The sequence below is a fragment of the Lemur catta genome, chromosome 6, assembly GCF_020740605.2.
Source record: "Lemur catta isolate mLemCat1 chromosome 6, mLemCat1.pri, whole genome shotgun sequence".
Classification (NCBI taxonomy): Eukaryota; Metazoa; Chordata; class Mammalia; order Primates; family Lemuridae; genus Lemur; species Lemur catta.
In genome coordinates this window covers 35796412-35815211 of record NC_059133.1, presented here as the reverse complement: position 1 = coordinate 35815211, position 18800 = coordinate 35796412, and the positions used below count along the sequence as shown (strand labels likewise).

Here is an 18800-nt window from a genome sequence, read left to right as displayed (position 1 = left end):
TCACTAGTCAGTAACCCAGCATGCCTGTTTATGATGCAAATAAGAGGGCATTTACAGATCATACTTCAAACCAGACACTATATTCTTTCTAAACTCTTTCTTTGAAGATCTAAGATGCACACTGTTGTATATTCATCAGTCTTATATTAAGCCACTCAGAGAGAAATGGCTTGAAGTTCAGCCATTGGCCAAAATGAAAGTAAAAGTTAAAATGCCACAGATAATGATCTTTTATGAAAGTTATTTTTGTTACAATATTCAATGTGATGCTTCAGTGTGAGATGGTGACTCAATGGCATTTTATAAGAAAGCTGTTCTTAAACTCACTTTCCTAACGTAGTGTGATATCTGGGTTTGTCAAGAGGACAGAGAAAATGTGAAAATTCTTCATGAATATATTCCTAACTCTATTAAAGCTTGACTTGTGGGAGAGAGAGATAATAAACTATTTCTTATTAAGAAACAAAAACAGATAAGAGAAGCAGAAAGGGAAGAAGCAAAAGAAAAGGAACCCACTAAGAAAGATAAGGACACTATGCCACATAATAATTACAATAGGGTACCTGCCTTTCAGATATTCTTTCCAATTTTTGATACCCCCTGATTTAATTCTAAACTACTCCTAGTAGATGAAAGTGTAGTTGTACACCGTCCCCTCACTCACACACTTTGATTGATGATGGACACGTTAAAATGTAGAGCCTTCAATTTGAATGTAACGTATAAAATTGGTACTTTATCTAAATCTTTCAAATCTTTTAAATTAGATTAAACCAATCATGAAACCAACTTTTTTATATTTCAGATCAACTCAGTATTTATCTAGCTCCATAAGATGCAGTGCACTGAACTTCACCATAATTTACAGAATGTGGGGAAGACACAAGCCTGTTTTGAATAGGAGAAAATGTAATGAATATCTCTTAGACCTCTTGGGAATCAAAACCTAGAAGTCAGAGACCCAACACAGGCAACTTCGAGTATTAGCAGAAAGGCAAGTTAGTGTAGTAGAAAATAAGCCTACAGAAAAAATAAATTTTATTTTTGTTATAAAAGAAATAAGATCATAAGTATTTGTTGCTGTAAGCAACAGCAAATGTAACAAAAATGAATTAAACCATAAGGAAAATGCATTATTTTTCATTACAAAAAGTCCCAAGGTATGGTGGTCATAGGGTTGGTGAACATAGCAGCTCAACAACGTCATGAAGGTTATGTTACTTTCAGTTTTCAGCTCTGTCGTCCATAAAGTATCTGCCTTCTCTTTCACTAGATTCTCTCATAATCACAACATGGCTGCAAACAGTTCCAGGTACCACATGCAAACACACCACCACCCAGCAGAGGAGACATTGCTTCTTCTGTATATCTTTAGGTTGTTTTTCTGTGTTTTGGGGTTTTTTTTGTTTTTGTGGGGGGTTTTTTGTTTTTGGTTTTTTCCTGCATAGACCTCCAGCTTTGCACGGAGTCTTTATATCTTTTTAAAAGTTCGAAAAACGTTCCCAGAAATCATCCAACAAACTTCCTCTTCTATCACAACAGGTCCAAATTGAGTCATATGCTCTTGCCTAAGCCAACCATTGGCAAAAAGAATAGGATTTCCATGACTGATACATAGACTAGTAAGATTTGCCCATGAGATGGGGATAAAGTATTCTCCCTAGAGTAGTAGCTGTCTGGGAAAAAAATAAGTTTATCTTAAATTGGAAGGAAGGAATAGCTATTGGGTAAACAACCAATATACAATCTTGTTTATTATTACTTTGTAGATTGTGGATACTGTTCATTCATGTCTCATTAATTATGTCCCATGAAGACATAATTATCTCATGTCCTCAATTAATTCATTGGCACACAATGGAAGGTAGAATTTGAAGAGAAGGCAAATCACCACTTTTTGTACTTCATATCAGATATATTTAACATATAAACCTAGTCTTCAGGCCCTGCTAAACTCAGATATTTTAAATCTCAGTGGTTTTCTATGCGTTATGTTCTATCAGTACAGTCACCCATAATCATTTCTGCAAGAACATATATCACATTGGATTTGAACCATCTGTGTACACGGCTGTGTCTCCAGGCATTCAGATGGTGAATGAACTACTTGAGAATTATTCAAAGCACCTACTATAATTTTGGACACCTTATAGGCACACAATTTATTCATTCAATCAACATTTATCTACTCATTTATTAGTGAGGCAGGATTTTATGGACTCTGGAGCTAGCCTGTTTCAATTAAAAACCTGGCTCCACCACTTACTAGCTAGGCAACCTTTGGCAAGTTTTTTTTATCTATAGTAGAGAGATACTATAATAATATTGCCTGGCTCAAGGGGTCTTGATTTTGTGAGCATTAAATGAGCTTATATGTTTAAAGTGCTTATAATAATGTATGGCTAATAGTATGAGCTTAATACATGTTAGATTTTTTTATTTTTTCATATACTGTTTCTAACTGCTAGACTACAGCATTTTCCATCATCATATTTGCCACAATCTGAACTGTGTATAGATCAATTTTAAAGCTTTGCTTCACTGTGTGACAAAACAATGACAGTTTGAACACAGTTTGATAAAAGAGGGCTTTGAGTTGCAAGCTTAGATTTTCTGTCAGGTGCCTGCAGCTCAGAAACAGCAAGAGTTCAGAGCTGAGCTTCAGCAAAGCCACGGAGAATAGAAATTCCAAATTATTTATCTGTGGCTTCTATAAAAAACGTTTTGAGAGCCAATTGGCTTGATGCAGCTAAGCTGTATCTCTTCAATAACTGCCAAAAGCATCTAGTATCATCTTACTATACAAAAGTTAAAGAGAGATAGCTTCAATTAATATTGTATACAATGAGCATAGTCAGTGAAAATTATGTCAAATTGCTCCATGGAAGATTTCAATTCTATCTCTAGGTATACTATGATATCAGTATATACTTGTCTTCATGACTTGCAAGTCTCTCAATACTATAGTGGCTAAGACATCTAGGTTCAAATCCCAGCTCTACTATTACTGTTGTATGACTTTGAACCAATTGCATAATCTTCCTATGCCTTCATTTCCTGACCTATGAAATGCATGATAATTGTACATATCCCATGGGAGTAATATGAGAACTATTGTATACTTTGATAAATCTAAACCACTTACCAGGTGCTCAACAACTGTTAGCTGTTATTTTATAAAATTTGAGTGGAACATAATTTTTTCCTGAACAAGCTGTTATGGTCTGAGACGTGAGAAATGACCACCTAAAGACCGAATTGAGCCAAATCAGGAGTTTTTATTAGCTGGCCAGCGACTACTCTCTGTACCGCCCAAAGGCGGCACAGAAGCGGCAGGGAGCCTTTGAAACAGAAAGTTTTTATATTGTAAGTTTGTGGATGGAAAATTATTAAGATTGAGCAAGCACGTCGCCAGGCGCGGTGGCTCATGCCTGTAATCCTAGCACTCTGGGAGGCCAAGGCGGGTGGATCGCTCGAGGTCAGGAGTTCGAGACCAGCCTGAGCGAGACCCCGTCTCTACTAAAAATAGAAACAAATGATCTGGACAGCTAAAAATATGTATAGAAAAAAATTAGCCGGGCATGGTGGCGCATGCCTGTAGTCCCAGCTACTCGGGAGGCTGAGGCAGTAGGATCGCTTAAGCCCAGGAGTTTGAGGTTGCTGTGAGCTAGGCTGACGCCACGGCACTCACTCTAGCCTGGGCAACAAAGTGAGACTCTGTCTCAAAAACAAAAAAGATTGAGCAAGCACGTGTACCAAAAGCCTTGAGTAAGCATTATATCATTTTCTTATCTTTGGTGTAACAGGATCTGGGCAGTTTGGGCTCTGGGCCATATCTTGTGCACGTAAAACATGAGTGTTGTAATAGCTTCACGCAAAACATGGGGGCTGTAATCATTTTATGCAGAACATGGGTGTTGTAGTCACTTAGGAATTTCTGTGTTGGGGGTAGCAAGCAGGAGCAAGCAGGTTTTACAGAAGCAGAATGGCAGATTAATGATTTTTCGGTGCGAAACTCAGACTGTAACAAAGCAAACAATGCTGTATTTGCTAAATTACATAAAAGAATATAAAGTCGTCACATTAGCCAGGACTGAATAATCAGCTAATTTTTCCACCCATAAAATGATGCTTCTTGATAAGCATTTTATTTGTATAAATATGAATTTTCAAGAACCAAGTAACTATTTTTAGTTATGTTATTTACAAACAGTATATCTCTTAAGATTTAAAGGAATAAAAATAAAATGTTAAGGAATCAATGTCTTCCTTTGTCAGTATATTAAATCCTCAATTATCCATATTTTTATTTTTTATGAAATATTTTTCTAAACTTTTACAGTGGTATGCACTAGGTAAAAAGAGCCTTGTCTATATTACTATGTTTTCTTGATGTTAAAAAAAATCAGAAATTGTAGAGATGATGTCATTGACAGATAAGAGTTAAAAGCTTATAGGTTTTTTACTGACCAACAATACCTTGTGTCTAAAGAGGATCATTCTTGGAAATTAAAGAAACATCCTTTGTCCTCTTAAAAAAAATAATGTGAAGGACATTTTCTAAATTTTGACCCTATTTAGCAAAAATATTATTGTTCCTATAGTCTTTTATATCATTCAAATTATATGTAGAAATGTCTTATATTCTATAATAAGCTAGAGTAACATGAAAAATATCTAACAACCCCAATGGCAAAGGAGGATCCATTAATTTGCATACACAAAGGCTAGAAACAACTAGGTAGCCACTGGGACAAAAATTAAGCAGAAACACAGACAATATGCCTTCGATGTAATATTAGCGCTTTTATTTAACTCGATCATTTCCTTTAAATCCCACAGTAAACCATAATTCCTCAATACCTTCAATTATCCTATAGAGATCAGTAACAATGTGTATCATGTCTGGTGTTCCTCACAGCAGAGAAACAAATTCATTTCTTTAATATATCTGTACTATATGTGTGTGTGTATAATTTTAGTCTGGTTGACTCAATGAAATACAAAAGTTATGGCATCACCCATATCAATAGTTTCACCCAAGATGTGCCAACAATGCAAGTAGGACTTCAGATTTTTCCAGGGAGACAAGTTCCTAAGCTAAACAAAATCAGAAAATCAGAAAAAGCTTCTGGGAAGTGACCTTGAATTAAAAAAAATAAATAAAAAGTTTCCATATTGTGGAAAATTCTGGGCTGTCAAGTGCTATTAGAGATGGATGGATGGATGAATTGATCAGTGGATTAATGGAACAAATTTATGTGCCAGACAGACACTACGCAAAGTTCTTTGCATAGATTATCTCATATTGTACTCATAAAAACATTATGTACTTGGTCTAATTATCCTCATTTTATAAATGAAGAAACTGACTAAGAAGATCTGAGGCTGGGTGTGGTGGCTCACACCTATAATCCTTGCACTTTGGGAGGCTGAGGTGGGAGGATCACTTGAGGCCAGGAGTTCAAGACCAGCCTAAGCAAAACTGAGGCCCCATTTCTACAAAATGTAGAAAAAATTAGCCAGATGTGGTAGTGCACACCTGTAGTCCCAGATCCTTCGAAGGCATTTAGAGAAAGAAAGGAAAGAAAGAAGATCTGAACACGTATCTTTCCAATTCTACCCTTAAGGATTATGTTAGTAACCACTAGTGGAAAATTAGAACTAATCAATTATAAAATAAAAATTGACACTATATATATTAGCCTCAGCCATGATCTGTCTCCTTCCAGGAGAACCCAAATCTCTGGATTTTGATTTAGGTTTTTATTATTAGTAATAATCCCATACATCTGAGACTATTCTACTTTTAACTGCAGTTTCACTAAATATGTAAGTATGCATAATAAAGTCACAAAGTTTTGAATTTTATGAAAAAAATTTTTATGTGTTTGCTGGTTATCTCCACTTCTTTATAGATCAAAGGTCTTTGTAAGTCCATCAACTGTCCTGTTGAGACTGTGAAGTTAGCTCCTGCCCAGACCTATTTATATTTATCTATTTCTGCCCCAAATCATGTCCACTCTCTCATCAGAACAGCCTGAAATCTTATACAGTAAAATTATAAATTACAGAATAGTTTTAGAATGGAAAATATGAGTTCATTTCTACCCCTTTAGAATGCCTTCCTTACATTTGTACCTTCACATATGCTAAGAAAATCTAGAAAAACAGGTTTCATTTTTTCATATCTCAGAAGGTAGATAAATTAAGAGGTCACATGCCATTTCAAAATTTATTTTGCTAGTGAAGAGGATGAGAACTGATGTCTTCTGAATTCAAGGCTAAAATGTTTTCACTGCCTACCTTAAGGATTAATTGTTTTTGAGTATTTTGGGGGTAAACAAATACTTAAATAATCAAATAAACTAACAAAATAATTCAATAATATGAAGCCAAATGAATTAAAATAATTAAACGGGTCATGTTTCATCATCAGCACCTTGGTATATATAGTCAATCATGCCACATTTACAGTGACTTTAAAAAAATTACCCAGCAAGACAAGTAAATTATTGATCAGAGTACTGTCTACAATAAATGTCAAAAAAGTGGGAGGAAAACTTACCATCAATAAGACTCCAGAGCCAATATCTGTTTAATGTTCATAACATTTCAGATATCAATATTATAACCATTTCAAAAGTCACTAACATTTTGTATGCTATAATTTATCAACATTTCCAATGCAAATATTTTGCCACTTTTTGCCTTTTAGAAAATACAAAATGTTTAGCATCATAGAACCTGTATGTTGCCAACAATTGTTTCATACACATTTCAGTAAGATATGGGTTAGAAGTTAAATCTACACGGCAAATAATTGGCTGTATAAATAACTAATAGATTTGACAGTTTACATAGTATCGTTGGAAGGGGATGCTGTTCGGTCTTACCTTCTGGGGAAGAACTCTCCACTCACTGTGGTTCCATAAATATTTCATGAACCAACACAAAGTAATATGCTAATGATAGACTGTTTTCTCAGTGAGCAGGTGTAACCTCTGATGTTTTTTCATCTCTAGTTATCCTTTGCTGAAGGGTCAGTTAAGCCATTTTGAATTGTTCTTTCTGGGCTTCCCTCCCCTCACAGTTTCACCTGAACCTAAAATGGTGAGCGAGAGTCATCATGAGGCCCTGGCAGCCCCGCCAGTCACCACCGTTGCAACTGTTCTACCACATAATGCCACAGAGCCGGCCACTCCTGGAGAAGGAAAGGAAGATGCCTTTTCTAAGCTGAAGGAGAAGTTTATGAATGAGTTGCATAAAATTCCATGTGAGTATTCTTTATTATTACTTGAATTAAAAAATAATTGAAAATCACATTATCCATTAGAAAGAAAGCAGAACACCTCTTAACATATTATACACTTACATTTAATATTTTATTATTGAAATGGTAGTATTCCAATATAAAATAAAATATTCTTGGAAGTAGAATAGTCTTAATATCTTTAAATATACCCTATAAATGAAAATTTAGTTTATAGAAAACATCTGTATCTTGTATTTAATGTAGGTATTTTTATCTTCTTCAATATCTGTTTCTGTCAAGAATATTAATGTTTATGGATTGTACTGTAGCTATTTTGGATTTGTATTTATAAAATTATTTCTTTGCAAAAGTTATTCCTAAACAAAAGATATGATTAACTTTCTCAATACTGTAAGTTTTATTTTCTGCCATTCATTTGTCTACATTTTAAAATCTTTTTCAATTTTTAAAATTTCTTTGTTGTCATAACAAAAAAGCTTATACCCTTAGTTTGTTTGGATGAGTGTAGCACTAAGTCCTCTCAGTGGTATTTAACATTTTTAATTTTATTTTTACATTGACACATTAAATTTTATGTATTTGCTATGTAAAACATGATGTTTTGAAGTATATACACATTGTGGAATTAACACATCTGGCTAATTCACGCATACATATCACTTCACGTAGTTATTTTTATGGTGAGAACATTTTACATTTACTCTATTAGCATTTTTTCAAGAATACAGATATATTTTTATGATAGTCATCATGTTATATAATAGATCTCTTGAACTTACTTCTCCTATCTCACTGAAATTTTATATATATGGACCAAAATCTGCCCCCCTTCCCCCTAACCACCTCTGCCACTGAAAGCCACAATTCTACTTTCTGTGTCTATGAGATCAACTTTTTTAGATTCCACATATGAATGAGATTCTGCAATATTTGTCATCTGTGCTTGGCTTACTTCGCTTAACATAGTATCCTCCAGGTTTATTCATGTTGTTGTACATGACAGGATTTTACTTTTTATAGCTGAATAGTATTCTACTGTGTATATACACCACACTTTCCTTATCCAATCATCCATTGATGGACCCTTAGGTTAGAAATGGATTTATTTGGGGGTGCTCTGTGCTGTCCCGTTGGTATATGAGTCTGATTTTATTCCCATACCATGCTGGTTTGGGTTACTATTGCTCTGTAGTATATTTTTAAGTCAGGTAACATGATGCCTCCAGCATTGTTTTCAAGATTGCTTTTACTATTCAGGTCTTTTTGTGGTTCTATACAAATTTTAGGATTGTTTTCTCTCTTTCTGTGAAGAATTTAGTTGGTGTTTTGACATGGATTGTGTTGAATCTATAGATCACTTTGGGTAATATGGACATTTTATCAATATTAATTCTTCCAATTCATGAACATGAACTATCTTTCCATTTATTTGTATCTTCTTCAATTTTTTTTCATCAATGTTTTATAGTTTTCAGTGTAGAAAACGTTTACCCTCTTGGTTAATTAATTCTTTTTTTTTTCCTTTTTTTTTTATTTCAGTATATTACAGGGGTACAAAAGTTTAGCTTATGTATATTGCCCATGCCCTCCAATCCCCCCGAGACAGAGCTTCAAGCATGTTCATTCCACAGAGAGTGTGCATTGCACTCATTATGTAGGTATACCCTCATCCCCTCCCCCCACACACATCTGCCCAACACCCGATTAGTGTTATTCCAAATGTGCACTTAGGTGATAATCAGGGAAACCAATTTGCTGGTGAGTACATGTGGTACTTATTTTTCCATTCTTGGGATACTTCACTTAGTAGAATGGGTTCCACCTCTATTCAGGAGAACATAAGAGATTCTATATCCCCATTATTTCTTATAGCTGAGTAATACTCCGTGGTATACATATACCACATTTTATTAATCCACTCATGTATTGATGGACACTTGGGTTGTTTCCACATCTTTGCGATTGTGAATTGTGCTGCTATAAACATTTGGGTGCAGATGTCTTTTTTATAGAATGACTTTTGTTCTTCTGAGTAGATGCCCAATAATGGGATTGCTGGATCAAATGGTAGGTCTACTTGATCTCCATATTGCTTTCCACAGAGGTTGCACTAGTTTGCAGTCTCACCAGCAGTGTAGGAGTGTTCCTGTCTCTCCGCATCCACACCAACATTTATTGTTATGGGACTTTTTTTTTTTTTTTTTGAGACAGAGTGTTGCTTCGTTGCCCTGGCTAGAGTGAGTGCCGTGGCATCAGCCTAGCTCCCAGCAACCTCAAACTCCTGGGCTTAAGCCATCCTACTGCCTCAGTCTCCTGAGTGGCTGGGACTACAGGCATGCGCCACCATGCCCGGCTAATTTTTTCTATATATATTTTAGTTGGCCAGATAATTTCTTTTTATTTTTAGTAGACACGGGGTCTCGCTGTTGCTCAGGCTGGTCTCAAACTCCTGACCTCTAGCGATCCACCCGCCTCGGCCTCCCAGAGTGCTAGGATTACAGGCGTGAGCCACCACGCCCGGCCCTATTATGGGACTTTTTGATAAAGGCCATTCTCACTGGAGTTAAGTGATATCTCATTGTGGTTTTGATTTGCATTTCCCTGATGATTAGAGATGTTGAGCATTTTTTCATATGTTTGTTGGCCATTCTTCTATCTTCTTTTGCAAAATTTCTATTCATGTCCTTTGCCCACTTTTTGATAGGGTTGTTTGATTTTTTCTTGCTGATTTTCCTGAGTTTCTAAATAGATTCTAATTATCAGTCCTTTATCGGATGTGTAGCATGCAAAAATTTTTTTCCGTTCTGTAGGTTGTCTGTTTACTCTCATGACTGTTTCCTTGGCTGTGCAGAAGCTTTTTAATTTAATCAGGTCCCATTCATTTATTTTTGTTGTTGCTGTGATGGCCTTTGGGGTCTTCTTCATAAAGTCTTTGCCTAGGCCAATGTCTATAAGAGTCTTTCCCACATTTTCTTCTGGAATTCTAATAGTTTCACACCTAAGGTTTAAGTCTGTTATCTACCATGATTTGATTTTTGTGAGAGGTGAAAGGTGTAGGTCCTGTGTCAGTCTTCTACATGTGGCTATCCAGTTTTCCCAGCACCATTTATTGAATAAGGATTCTTTTCCCCAGAGTATGTTTTTGTCTGCTTTGTCAAAGATTAGATGGCTATATGAGGATGGTTTTATATCTGGATTTTCTGTTCTGTTCCACTGGTCTGTGTCCCTGTACTTGTGCCAATACCATGTGGTTTTAATAACCACAGCCTTGTAGTGTAGTTTGAAGTCTGGTAAATTAATACCTCCCATTTTGTTCTTATTGCCTAAAATTGCTTTTGCTAAACGGGGTCTTCTCTGGTTCCATACAAAGTGTATAATTATTTTTTCTATATCTGCGAAAAATGATGTTGGTAATTTAATAGGGATTGCATTGAATCTGTAGATCACTTTGGGTAATACAAACTGGTTAAATTTATTCTTAAGGCTTTTATTTTCTTTGGTAGCTATTGTAAATGTGAATGTTTTCTTGATTTTTTTCCAGATATTTGACTATTAGCATGTGGAAATTCTTCTGATTTTTGTATGTTTATTGTATGCAACTTTACTGAATTTGTTTATTCTAACAGTTTTTTTGGTAGTGTCTATAGGTTTTTCTATATATATGATCATCTCATCTGCCAACAGGGACAATTTAACTTCTTCTTTTCCAATTAGGAGGTGTTTTATTTCTTTCTCTTCCCTAATTGCTCTAGCAAGGACCTCAAGCACTATATTGAATAGAAGTGGTGAGAGCAGAAATCCTTGCCTTGTTCAAGATCTTAGAGAAAAAGCACTCAACTTTTCTCCATTGAGTATAATGTTAGCTGTGGGTTTGTCATATATGGCCTTTATTGTGTTGAGGTATATTCCTTCTATATCTAATTTTTTGTGAGTTTTTATCATGAAAGGATGTTATATTTTGTCAAATGCTTTTTTCTGCATCTATTGAAATGAAAATATGTTTTTCATCTTTAATTCTGTTCATGTGATGTGTCACATATATTGATTAATGTGTGTTGAAGCATCCTTGCATTTCTGGGATGAATCCCACTTGATGATGGTGAATTATCTTTTTAATGTGCTGTTGAATTCAGTTGGAAAGTATTTTGTTGAAGGTTTTTGCATCTATGTTCATCATAGATATTGGACTAATTTTCTTTTTTTGAAGGGTCTTTGTCTGGCTTTGGTGTCGAGGTGTTGCTGATCTTATAAGATAAGTTTGAAAGTATTCCTTCTTCTTTGATTTTTTGGAAGAAATTTCAGAAGAACTGGCATTAGTTCCTCTTTAAATATTTCATAGAAATCAACAGTGAAGACATCAGGTCCTGGGCTTTTATTTGGTGGGAGACTTTTTGTTACTGATTGAATCTCCTTACATATAATTCACTTGTTAAGATCATCTAATTCTTCATACCTAAGTCTTGGTAGGTTGTACATGCCAAGGAATTTATCCATTTCTTCAAGGTTACCCAATTTGTTGGTATATAGTTGTTCACAGTAATCTCTTATGATCCTTCGTATTTCTTTTGTATCAGTTCTGATGTCTCCATTGTCATTTCTGATTTTATTTATTTGAGTCTTCTCTCTTTTTTCTTAGTTAATCTTGCTAAAGATTTGTCAATTTTGTTTGTAGAAAAATTAGCCAGGCATGGTATACACTGGTAGTCTTTACTACTAGGCAGGTTGACATGGGAGGATGACTTGAGCTCAAAAGTTTGAGGCTGCAGTGAGCTGTGATCATGCCAGTGCACTCCAGCCTAAGTGGCAGAGTGAGATCCTATCTCTAGAAAAAGGGAAAAAGAAACAGTTATTTTGTATTTGGGGGGATGTTTACACATCTTTAGAGTCGGTCGCTACTACCTTATTTTGCTTGTTTAATGATGTCATGTTTCCGTGATTCGTCTTGATCCTTGTGGTCATGCGTCAATGTCTGCACATTAGAAGAAGTAGGTATTTCTTCCAGTCTTCACAGACTATCTTTATCTGGGAAAGCCCTGTGGCAGTTATGGTATTAGTGTGCACCAGAAATCCAGGGCAGTTGCAGCCAGCATGGCACTGCCAAAAGCCTAGGGCCCACTATAGCAGATGTAGACCTGGAACAAGCTAGAAACCTGGGGCAGATGCAGTCCACAAGGCACTGGGGTGCACTAGAAGCCTAGTATAGCCACAGCAAGCTCAGTGCTTCCAGAATCCTAAGACAGTTTGGTTTCATTATGTTCAATATGCTTCAGCAAGTGTGGCACTAGGGGAAGCCAGAAGTTCAGGACAGCTGTGGCCAGCACAGAGCTGCCAGAAGTTGGAGGTTTGCTATAGCACACATAGTACTGGGCCACTTGAAGCCATGGGCTGCTGGAGACTGCCTCCTGCTCAGGGTTGTCCAGAACCCAGGGCCGTTGACATCGGCTTAGCAATAGTACAGGCTGGAAATCGAGTTTGCCATACAAGCCTAAAGCTTGGGGCTGTGTGGTCCCACCCGGTTCCAGGGCAGGACTAAAGGCTCAGTCATGGGTATCGGGTGGTAGGGGTCTGCCTGATGCTGAATTTTACTGTGGTAGGCCAAGAGTTGGGGTCCAAAGCAAAGTCCTGTGTTCACTTTCCCCTCTTTCCCCCTACTCAATGATATCTCTCTCCACATTGTGCTACCTGGGGTTGGGTGAGGGGTGACACAGGTATTGTAAAACCACCCTTCTTACCCTCTTCAATGTGTCTTTTCTTGTCATTTTGCTACCACCAGCTACTGTGATCTCTCACCTGGTTTTCTTAGCTGGTGTGAAGTTATATTCATGCATTGCTGTTCATGATAGTTGTCCAAATTGATGTTTTTGTGGGGAGATTGCCACTGGAGAGTCCAACTCTGCCATCTTGCTCTGCCCCAATCCCAGTGGCATTAAATTTACATCTTGAACTATACGTTACTCTTTTTTCTTCAAGTTTGAACACTTACTATGTGCTAGACACTTTTCTAAGTGTTGGGAACAAAAGTTTGCACCCTTCCAGAGCTTATATCCTTATAGGGAAAAGAAGTAATAAATCAATAAAGAGGCAAATAAATATACTACGTCAGGTGGTAATAAATGACTTAAGGAAAAATATAAGAGAGTATGTTGGATAGGGAAGGGGGTAAAGCATAAAAGGTTGTTATTTGTAGGATGATCAGGGCTGGTTTCATTCATAAGGAGACCTGAAGGAAGTGGAGGAGAAACTGTCTAAAAGCCTAGTAAATACTATGAAGGCCCTTAGACAAGAATCTATCTGGAATAGCAAGAAGCTCAGTGTGTACATGAATTTGTAGGAGAAGTCATATCATGTGGGGCCCTGTGGATTGTTCTAAGGAACTTAGATTGTACCCTAAAATAAAATGCCTTTTTGAGTATTTTTTAGTAAAGGTGTACCATGATCTGAATTAGGTTTTTAAATATCATTCCCGCTGCAATGTTGAAAAATGGATTGTAGAGGGGCAAGGGCAGAAGATAAAGCAGGCTGTTATAATAATCCAGATGAGAGATTTATAAAGTTTATAAGAGAATTATTCTGTGAGGACCCTGAAAAACTAAATGAAAAATGCAAGGAACCCACTTCTTATCCCTCAGTAATTTGCAATTTGTTAATTTCTTTGTCCAGTTTTAATAAAATCAAGTTCATCTGAGACACATTCTTACCACAATTGTCAGTAATTACCATTCTCAGCAGGGAGACTCATAAACAAAGTGAAGATGGAGATGGTCCATTAGATCAAGCCCTAGAATTGGAAAAACAGATCTCAGTTCTTGTCCTTGTTCTGCTGCTGAGCTAATGAAGTGATATGCAAACTTCAGGTAGTTTTGATATAACTTTGAGGTCATAACTACCAGGCAGAAACCAAATGCATATATCATGGGTACAAACTCTTAAAGAATATTTTATGAAAATGTTTGAGATATGTGTCATAGGCAAGCAGTGAGCAATGAATAACATCAAATCAAACACATTATCCTGCCTTGTCTTCAATACCATCTTCCTCTCTGGAAGAGTCAACGATGTGAGACACATGGTGACGTTGATAACTATGGGACTGAAATGCTGCCCATGTATTTGCATAGCTCATTCACTCATTTCCTTTAAGTCTTTGCACAATGTGATCTTCTTAGTTAGGACTCTCCCAATCACACTAGTTAAAATTGCAATCCAGGATTAGGGCAGTAAGATGGCTGAATAACAATCTCCAGTGATTGTTCCTCTGCACAAACACCAAATTCAACGACTATCCACTCAAGGAAGCACCTTTAGAAGAACCCAAAATCAGATGAGCGACTACAGTGCCTGGTTTTAACCTTACATCCAGGAAAGAGGCACTGAAGAAAGCAGAAAGAACAGTCTTGCATTGCCTACCCACCCCTCCCCATCCCCCAGTAATGCCACACCAGCGCACTGAGTGGAGAGAGAATCTGTGTGCCCAGGGGAGAAAAAGTAAAGTGACAGTGGGACTCTGCATTGGAGCTCAGGGCTGCCCTTACACAGGGCAGAATCCTGCTGGTGCCCACACAGGAGCATTTAGACCAGCCCAGCCAGAGGGAAATCCTCCGACCTAAAACCAGACTTCTGGCTAGCCCCACCACCAGCTGTGGCATTTGCCCCCCAACCTTGCTTTATTTCTTATTGTATCATTTAGCACCATCTGCACTATCATTTTTTTTTTAATTTGGTTTTTAGTTTCTCTGGCTCCCTCCAAAATAACATAAGTTCTATGAGGGCAATAAGTTGGGTCTGTTTTAGGCATAGTTATATCACTGCTGGTGCGTAGCACATAGGAGTTACTAAATATGTATTTGATGAATGAATGAATGTCAAACTTATATCCTGAACCACCTATGTTAGACTTTGACGCCTTAAGATGCTGACACATTTAAGCATTTTAGGAAAGCAACATTTCAGTGCTGGACTATGTCATTTGCACTGAAAAAGTAAATTATCTCTATCTTTGTAATGACGACTCCTCCTCCTTTTATCCTTTCCCACTTAGAGGCAGCTATTGCTTTATGTTTTCCTCCCTGTTCATCAGTGGAAAAGCAATTGGCTGGAAAATATTATTTATAACATTTTGTTTTCTTTCTTTTGTTTCCATGGGCTAACCTCATCTCATTCCTTTCGAAGCCATTGTCCTAGTCCTGTGTCCCTTTACTGGGCACTGGAAATCAGAGCAGATAATCATCCTGCTCCTCCATGGAGAGTTGCTTTTGACCAGAGAATGTCAAAGAATCTGGGCAATGTCCATAGAAAATATGTGGCTAGTGCTGTCTTTGACTTAATAGAAAGAAACAAGTGAAACACCTAAAATGTTAAAATGGTATGGCAAATCAGTATTAGAAAAAAACTGTATTATAAATATAGCCATGCATTTTTATTAAAAATGTGTAACAGTATACACATTTTACACTTTCATTTTAATCCATCACAATTTTTACTGCCTGTGTAATTGAAATTTCTAATGGGATTTATACACAGGGAGCAACACTAAACAAAAATAAAACACATCCTTAAAATCAAATTCCTCTAGGAGCATATGTTATATAAAGGTTATCACTTTTGACTTGGCATAATATAGTATGATGCTAATGACAGGTAACAAATTAGAATATTAATCGATTTTGGTCTCTGAACTAAATCTTGGCTATCTGGCAGATGTGTTTTTTGCAAAATTGATAGCAAACAGCTTTAGTCTGTCACTTGAAATTCCCACTTGAAAGAAGAGAGGTGTCACAATGGCAAGGAGTGTGCATGTCATTAGTTGGGTAATCTACACAGTCCAGCATGGAACATATTTAAACCAAATTGCCTGATGATATCATCCATAACACCACAGGGCTTAAAATTTAAAAAAAGGAGAAGGAAATGGTAAATGCTGAACATTTTTATCTTTCAATTCATTCTGCACACTGTTATCTAAATGAAGCAGACAAGGTTTTTCAGAACGTTTCTTTATTTTGCAACTTTGATTTTAATATGACTAGGGCCATGCTTGGTTTGTAAAGCATGAACTCATGTCATCCAAATAGCTGTGGTTAAGTTTTTGATATTCATGAGCTTCTTGAAGTAGAGTGCACCTTTCCTTAAGCACAGCGGAAAGCCAGATAGCTAGAATATGACTCTGAGTCCCAAATAAGAGTGGACTAAGGGTAGTTGTATAATTCCTGCAGAAGTGTTATTGGATAGACAGTTTAATAACAGGAATTAAAAAGACAAGCTCTGGACACAGACTGCAGAGTTCAAATTCTAGCTCTACTCTATACTAGCTAGGTGGACTTGGGCATGTTAATTTTTCTGAGTATCTGTTTCTTCATGCATAAAGTGGGGATGAAAGTAATAACCCCATCATAGGGTTGTTGGGTAAAGACATGGATGCATACAAAGTGCTTAGCAGAGTGTCTGGCACAGAGTAAGCATTCTATAAATGTTAGCTATCATTAAACTCAAGCTGTCATTTTAACAAGTCTATTTCTATTTTTGAAAAGCCCTCTATTCAGGTCAGTCACCCAAATTGAGAAAATTCCAGAAACTTTGCAGCCAAATATACGTGCATTGCATTCTTTAGAGACACTCCAACAATGCCTGCTCTAGGGAAGATGAATTCCCTCTTGGTGTTTCCTCATTTCATTATCTCCTCTAATTTTCCTTTTTTTCTCCTGTAATCTTTCTCACTCCCATATTCCCTTTATCCTACACATATGCTCGATTCACATATCTGAAAGTGCCTAGCAAAATTCCATGTGTAGTATGTTCTTAAGAAATATCAGTTTTCTTCCTTTAGGCTGTAACACTTTCTTCCTGTGACCTCCCCTCCCCTATCAAGCTACCATTCTCTCTTCCTCCTTCACATCTCCACCATACTTATTTAGAAATATAAACAGGACCCTGACATCTATTTATTCAACTCCCATTAACAACCCAACCCCTTCTACTCTGATTTCCATCTTTCATGTACTATTGAAATTGCTTTCACTAAAGTCCCCAGCTACCTCCTCATATACAATTATGAGGGTTATTATTAAATATCAATCTTCATTTGATCAGATATTTCTGTATTATTATCATCATTGGCTGCCATCTTCTGAAAACTCTTGACTTCCAGGACTCCACCCTTCCTCCTCCTTCTTATTCTATTGCACTGACTGGTGCTTCCTTTCCATTTTCTTTCTTCCCCTGAAGTGTTTGTTAGAGGTCCTTGTTTTGAGGGTTTTGTTTTTAATCCCATTCCATTCTTATTCTGACATGCTCTCCCTAGGCAATCTCATCCACCCAGCACTTCAGATAAGAAATCTATTACCCTTACCTCCCTGAGCTATTTCACCACCAATTCTATGCCTTCATTCAAATCCTGTGAATTCTCCTCCTGAAACACTTCTCAAAACTAGCCAGCACTTCCATACTTCAGTGTCTTCTCTCAAGGTTTTTTATGCTCCTGGACTCTTTCCCCACTAACCCTATCATTCAAGAATCAGTTCACATGTCACCACTTGGATGAGAAGTTCCCTCATTTTCCAAGGCTGAATCATATGAGTCCTCCTCCAACCTTTGAAAGCTCTTCATTGAGCTCTCTCACCATCTTGGTTATCTGAGGTTTTCTGCCCATCTTTCTCACTGGAATGTCAATTCCTCAGGGGCAGGGACCATTTCTTATACATCTTTGTAGCTCCTACATCTTGAAATTATCCGACACCGAAGGCACTAATAAACTTGGGATATGCTGGGCATTGTGTTAGGGTTATGCCTAAGAGCAAAGCTCTTATTCCAATGCATGTGGCAGGCAAAAAGGGGAAGGGGAGATGTTTTGTTTGAGACTAGGTTAATTTGTGATAGAAACAACTGTATAGATACCAAATTATGTGGTCTTTGTGTCGTGCTTGGAGAAACTGTGATCAAGAAAGCAATAGTTTTCAAACCTTTGTAGCCCTTTGTTCAAATGCAACATTACATAGATACTGAAATGTATAAGATCTTAGTTTATTTCATCATCTTGTTTATAATTTCAGTTTAATATTGATTCAAACTATAGAAAATGTGTGTGTGTTTTAAGAGTTACCATTAAAAAGTCAATCTATGGCAGAAAATATCTGTTAGGTTCATCTAAAGCAGTAGTTCTTAATATAATTGGCACTGCCCCCTACAGGATAGTGTAGATGTTTGTTGGGCCATATTTGTTAAAAATGGGCAGCGGCAGCTCCTGGCATTTAGAGGGGCATGGTCCCGGGACATTTGCACACAATGAAGAATTGTTCCACATCCCCCACAAATTTCAAAATCCCTATAGGACATGCATATAGAAGGAAATCTTTTTTATAATTATCTGAACCTAGAACTATTTTACATATAAACACAAAGTATTTTTGCATGGCTCTGAAATACAGGGAATAGTCTAGCTTTTATTTTAATGTCCACGTTAACTTTAGCCTTTGATTTTCAAAAAATCTTTTGATTGCCTTCTCTATTATTAGTGTCAAGCATTTGATTA

General features: G+C 36.8%; 1 protein-coding gene across 2 annotated transcripts in view; it reads left to right on the top strand.

Annotated features, from left to right (window-relative positions):
• The first annotated feature begins 7100 nt into the window (after nt 1-7100).
• Nucleotides 7101-18800, top strand: part of SYT1 (synaptotagmin 1) — a 195684-nt gene continuing 183984 nt past the window's right edge. Inside the window, exon 1 of one of the 2 annotated variants that reach the window (XM_045553316.1) lies at nt 7101-7276. In XM_045553316.1, coding sequence (XP_045409272.1) covers nt 7111-7276 — 166 coding nt within the window. In that variant the 5' untranslated portion in view covers nt 7101-7110. The remainder of the gene's footprint in view (nt 7277-18800) is intronic. The other variant, XM_045553317.1, reaches the window with a different exon arrangement.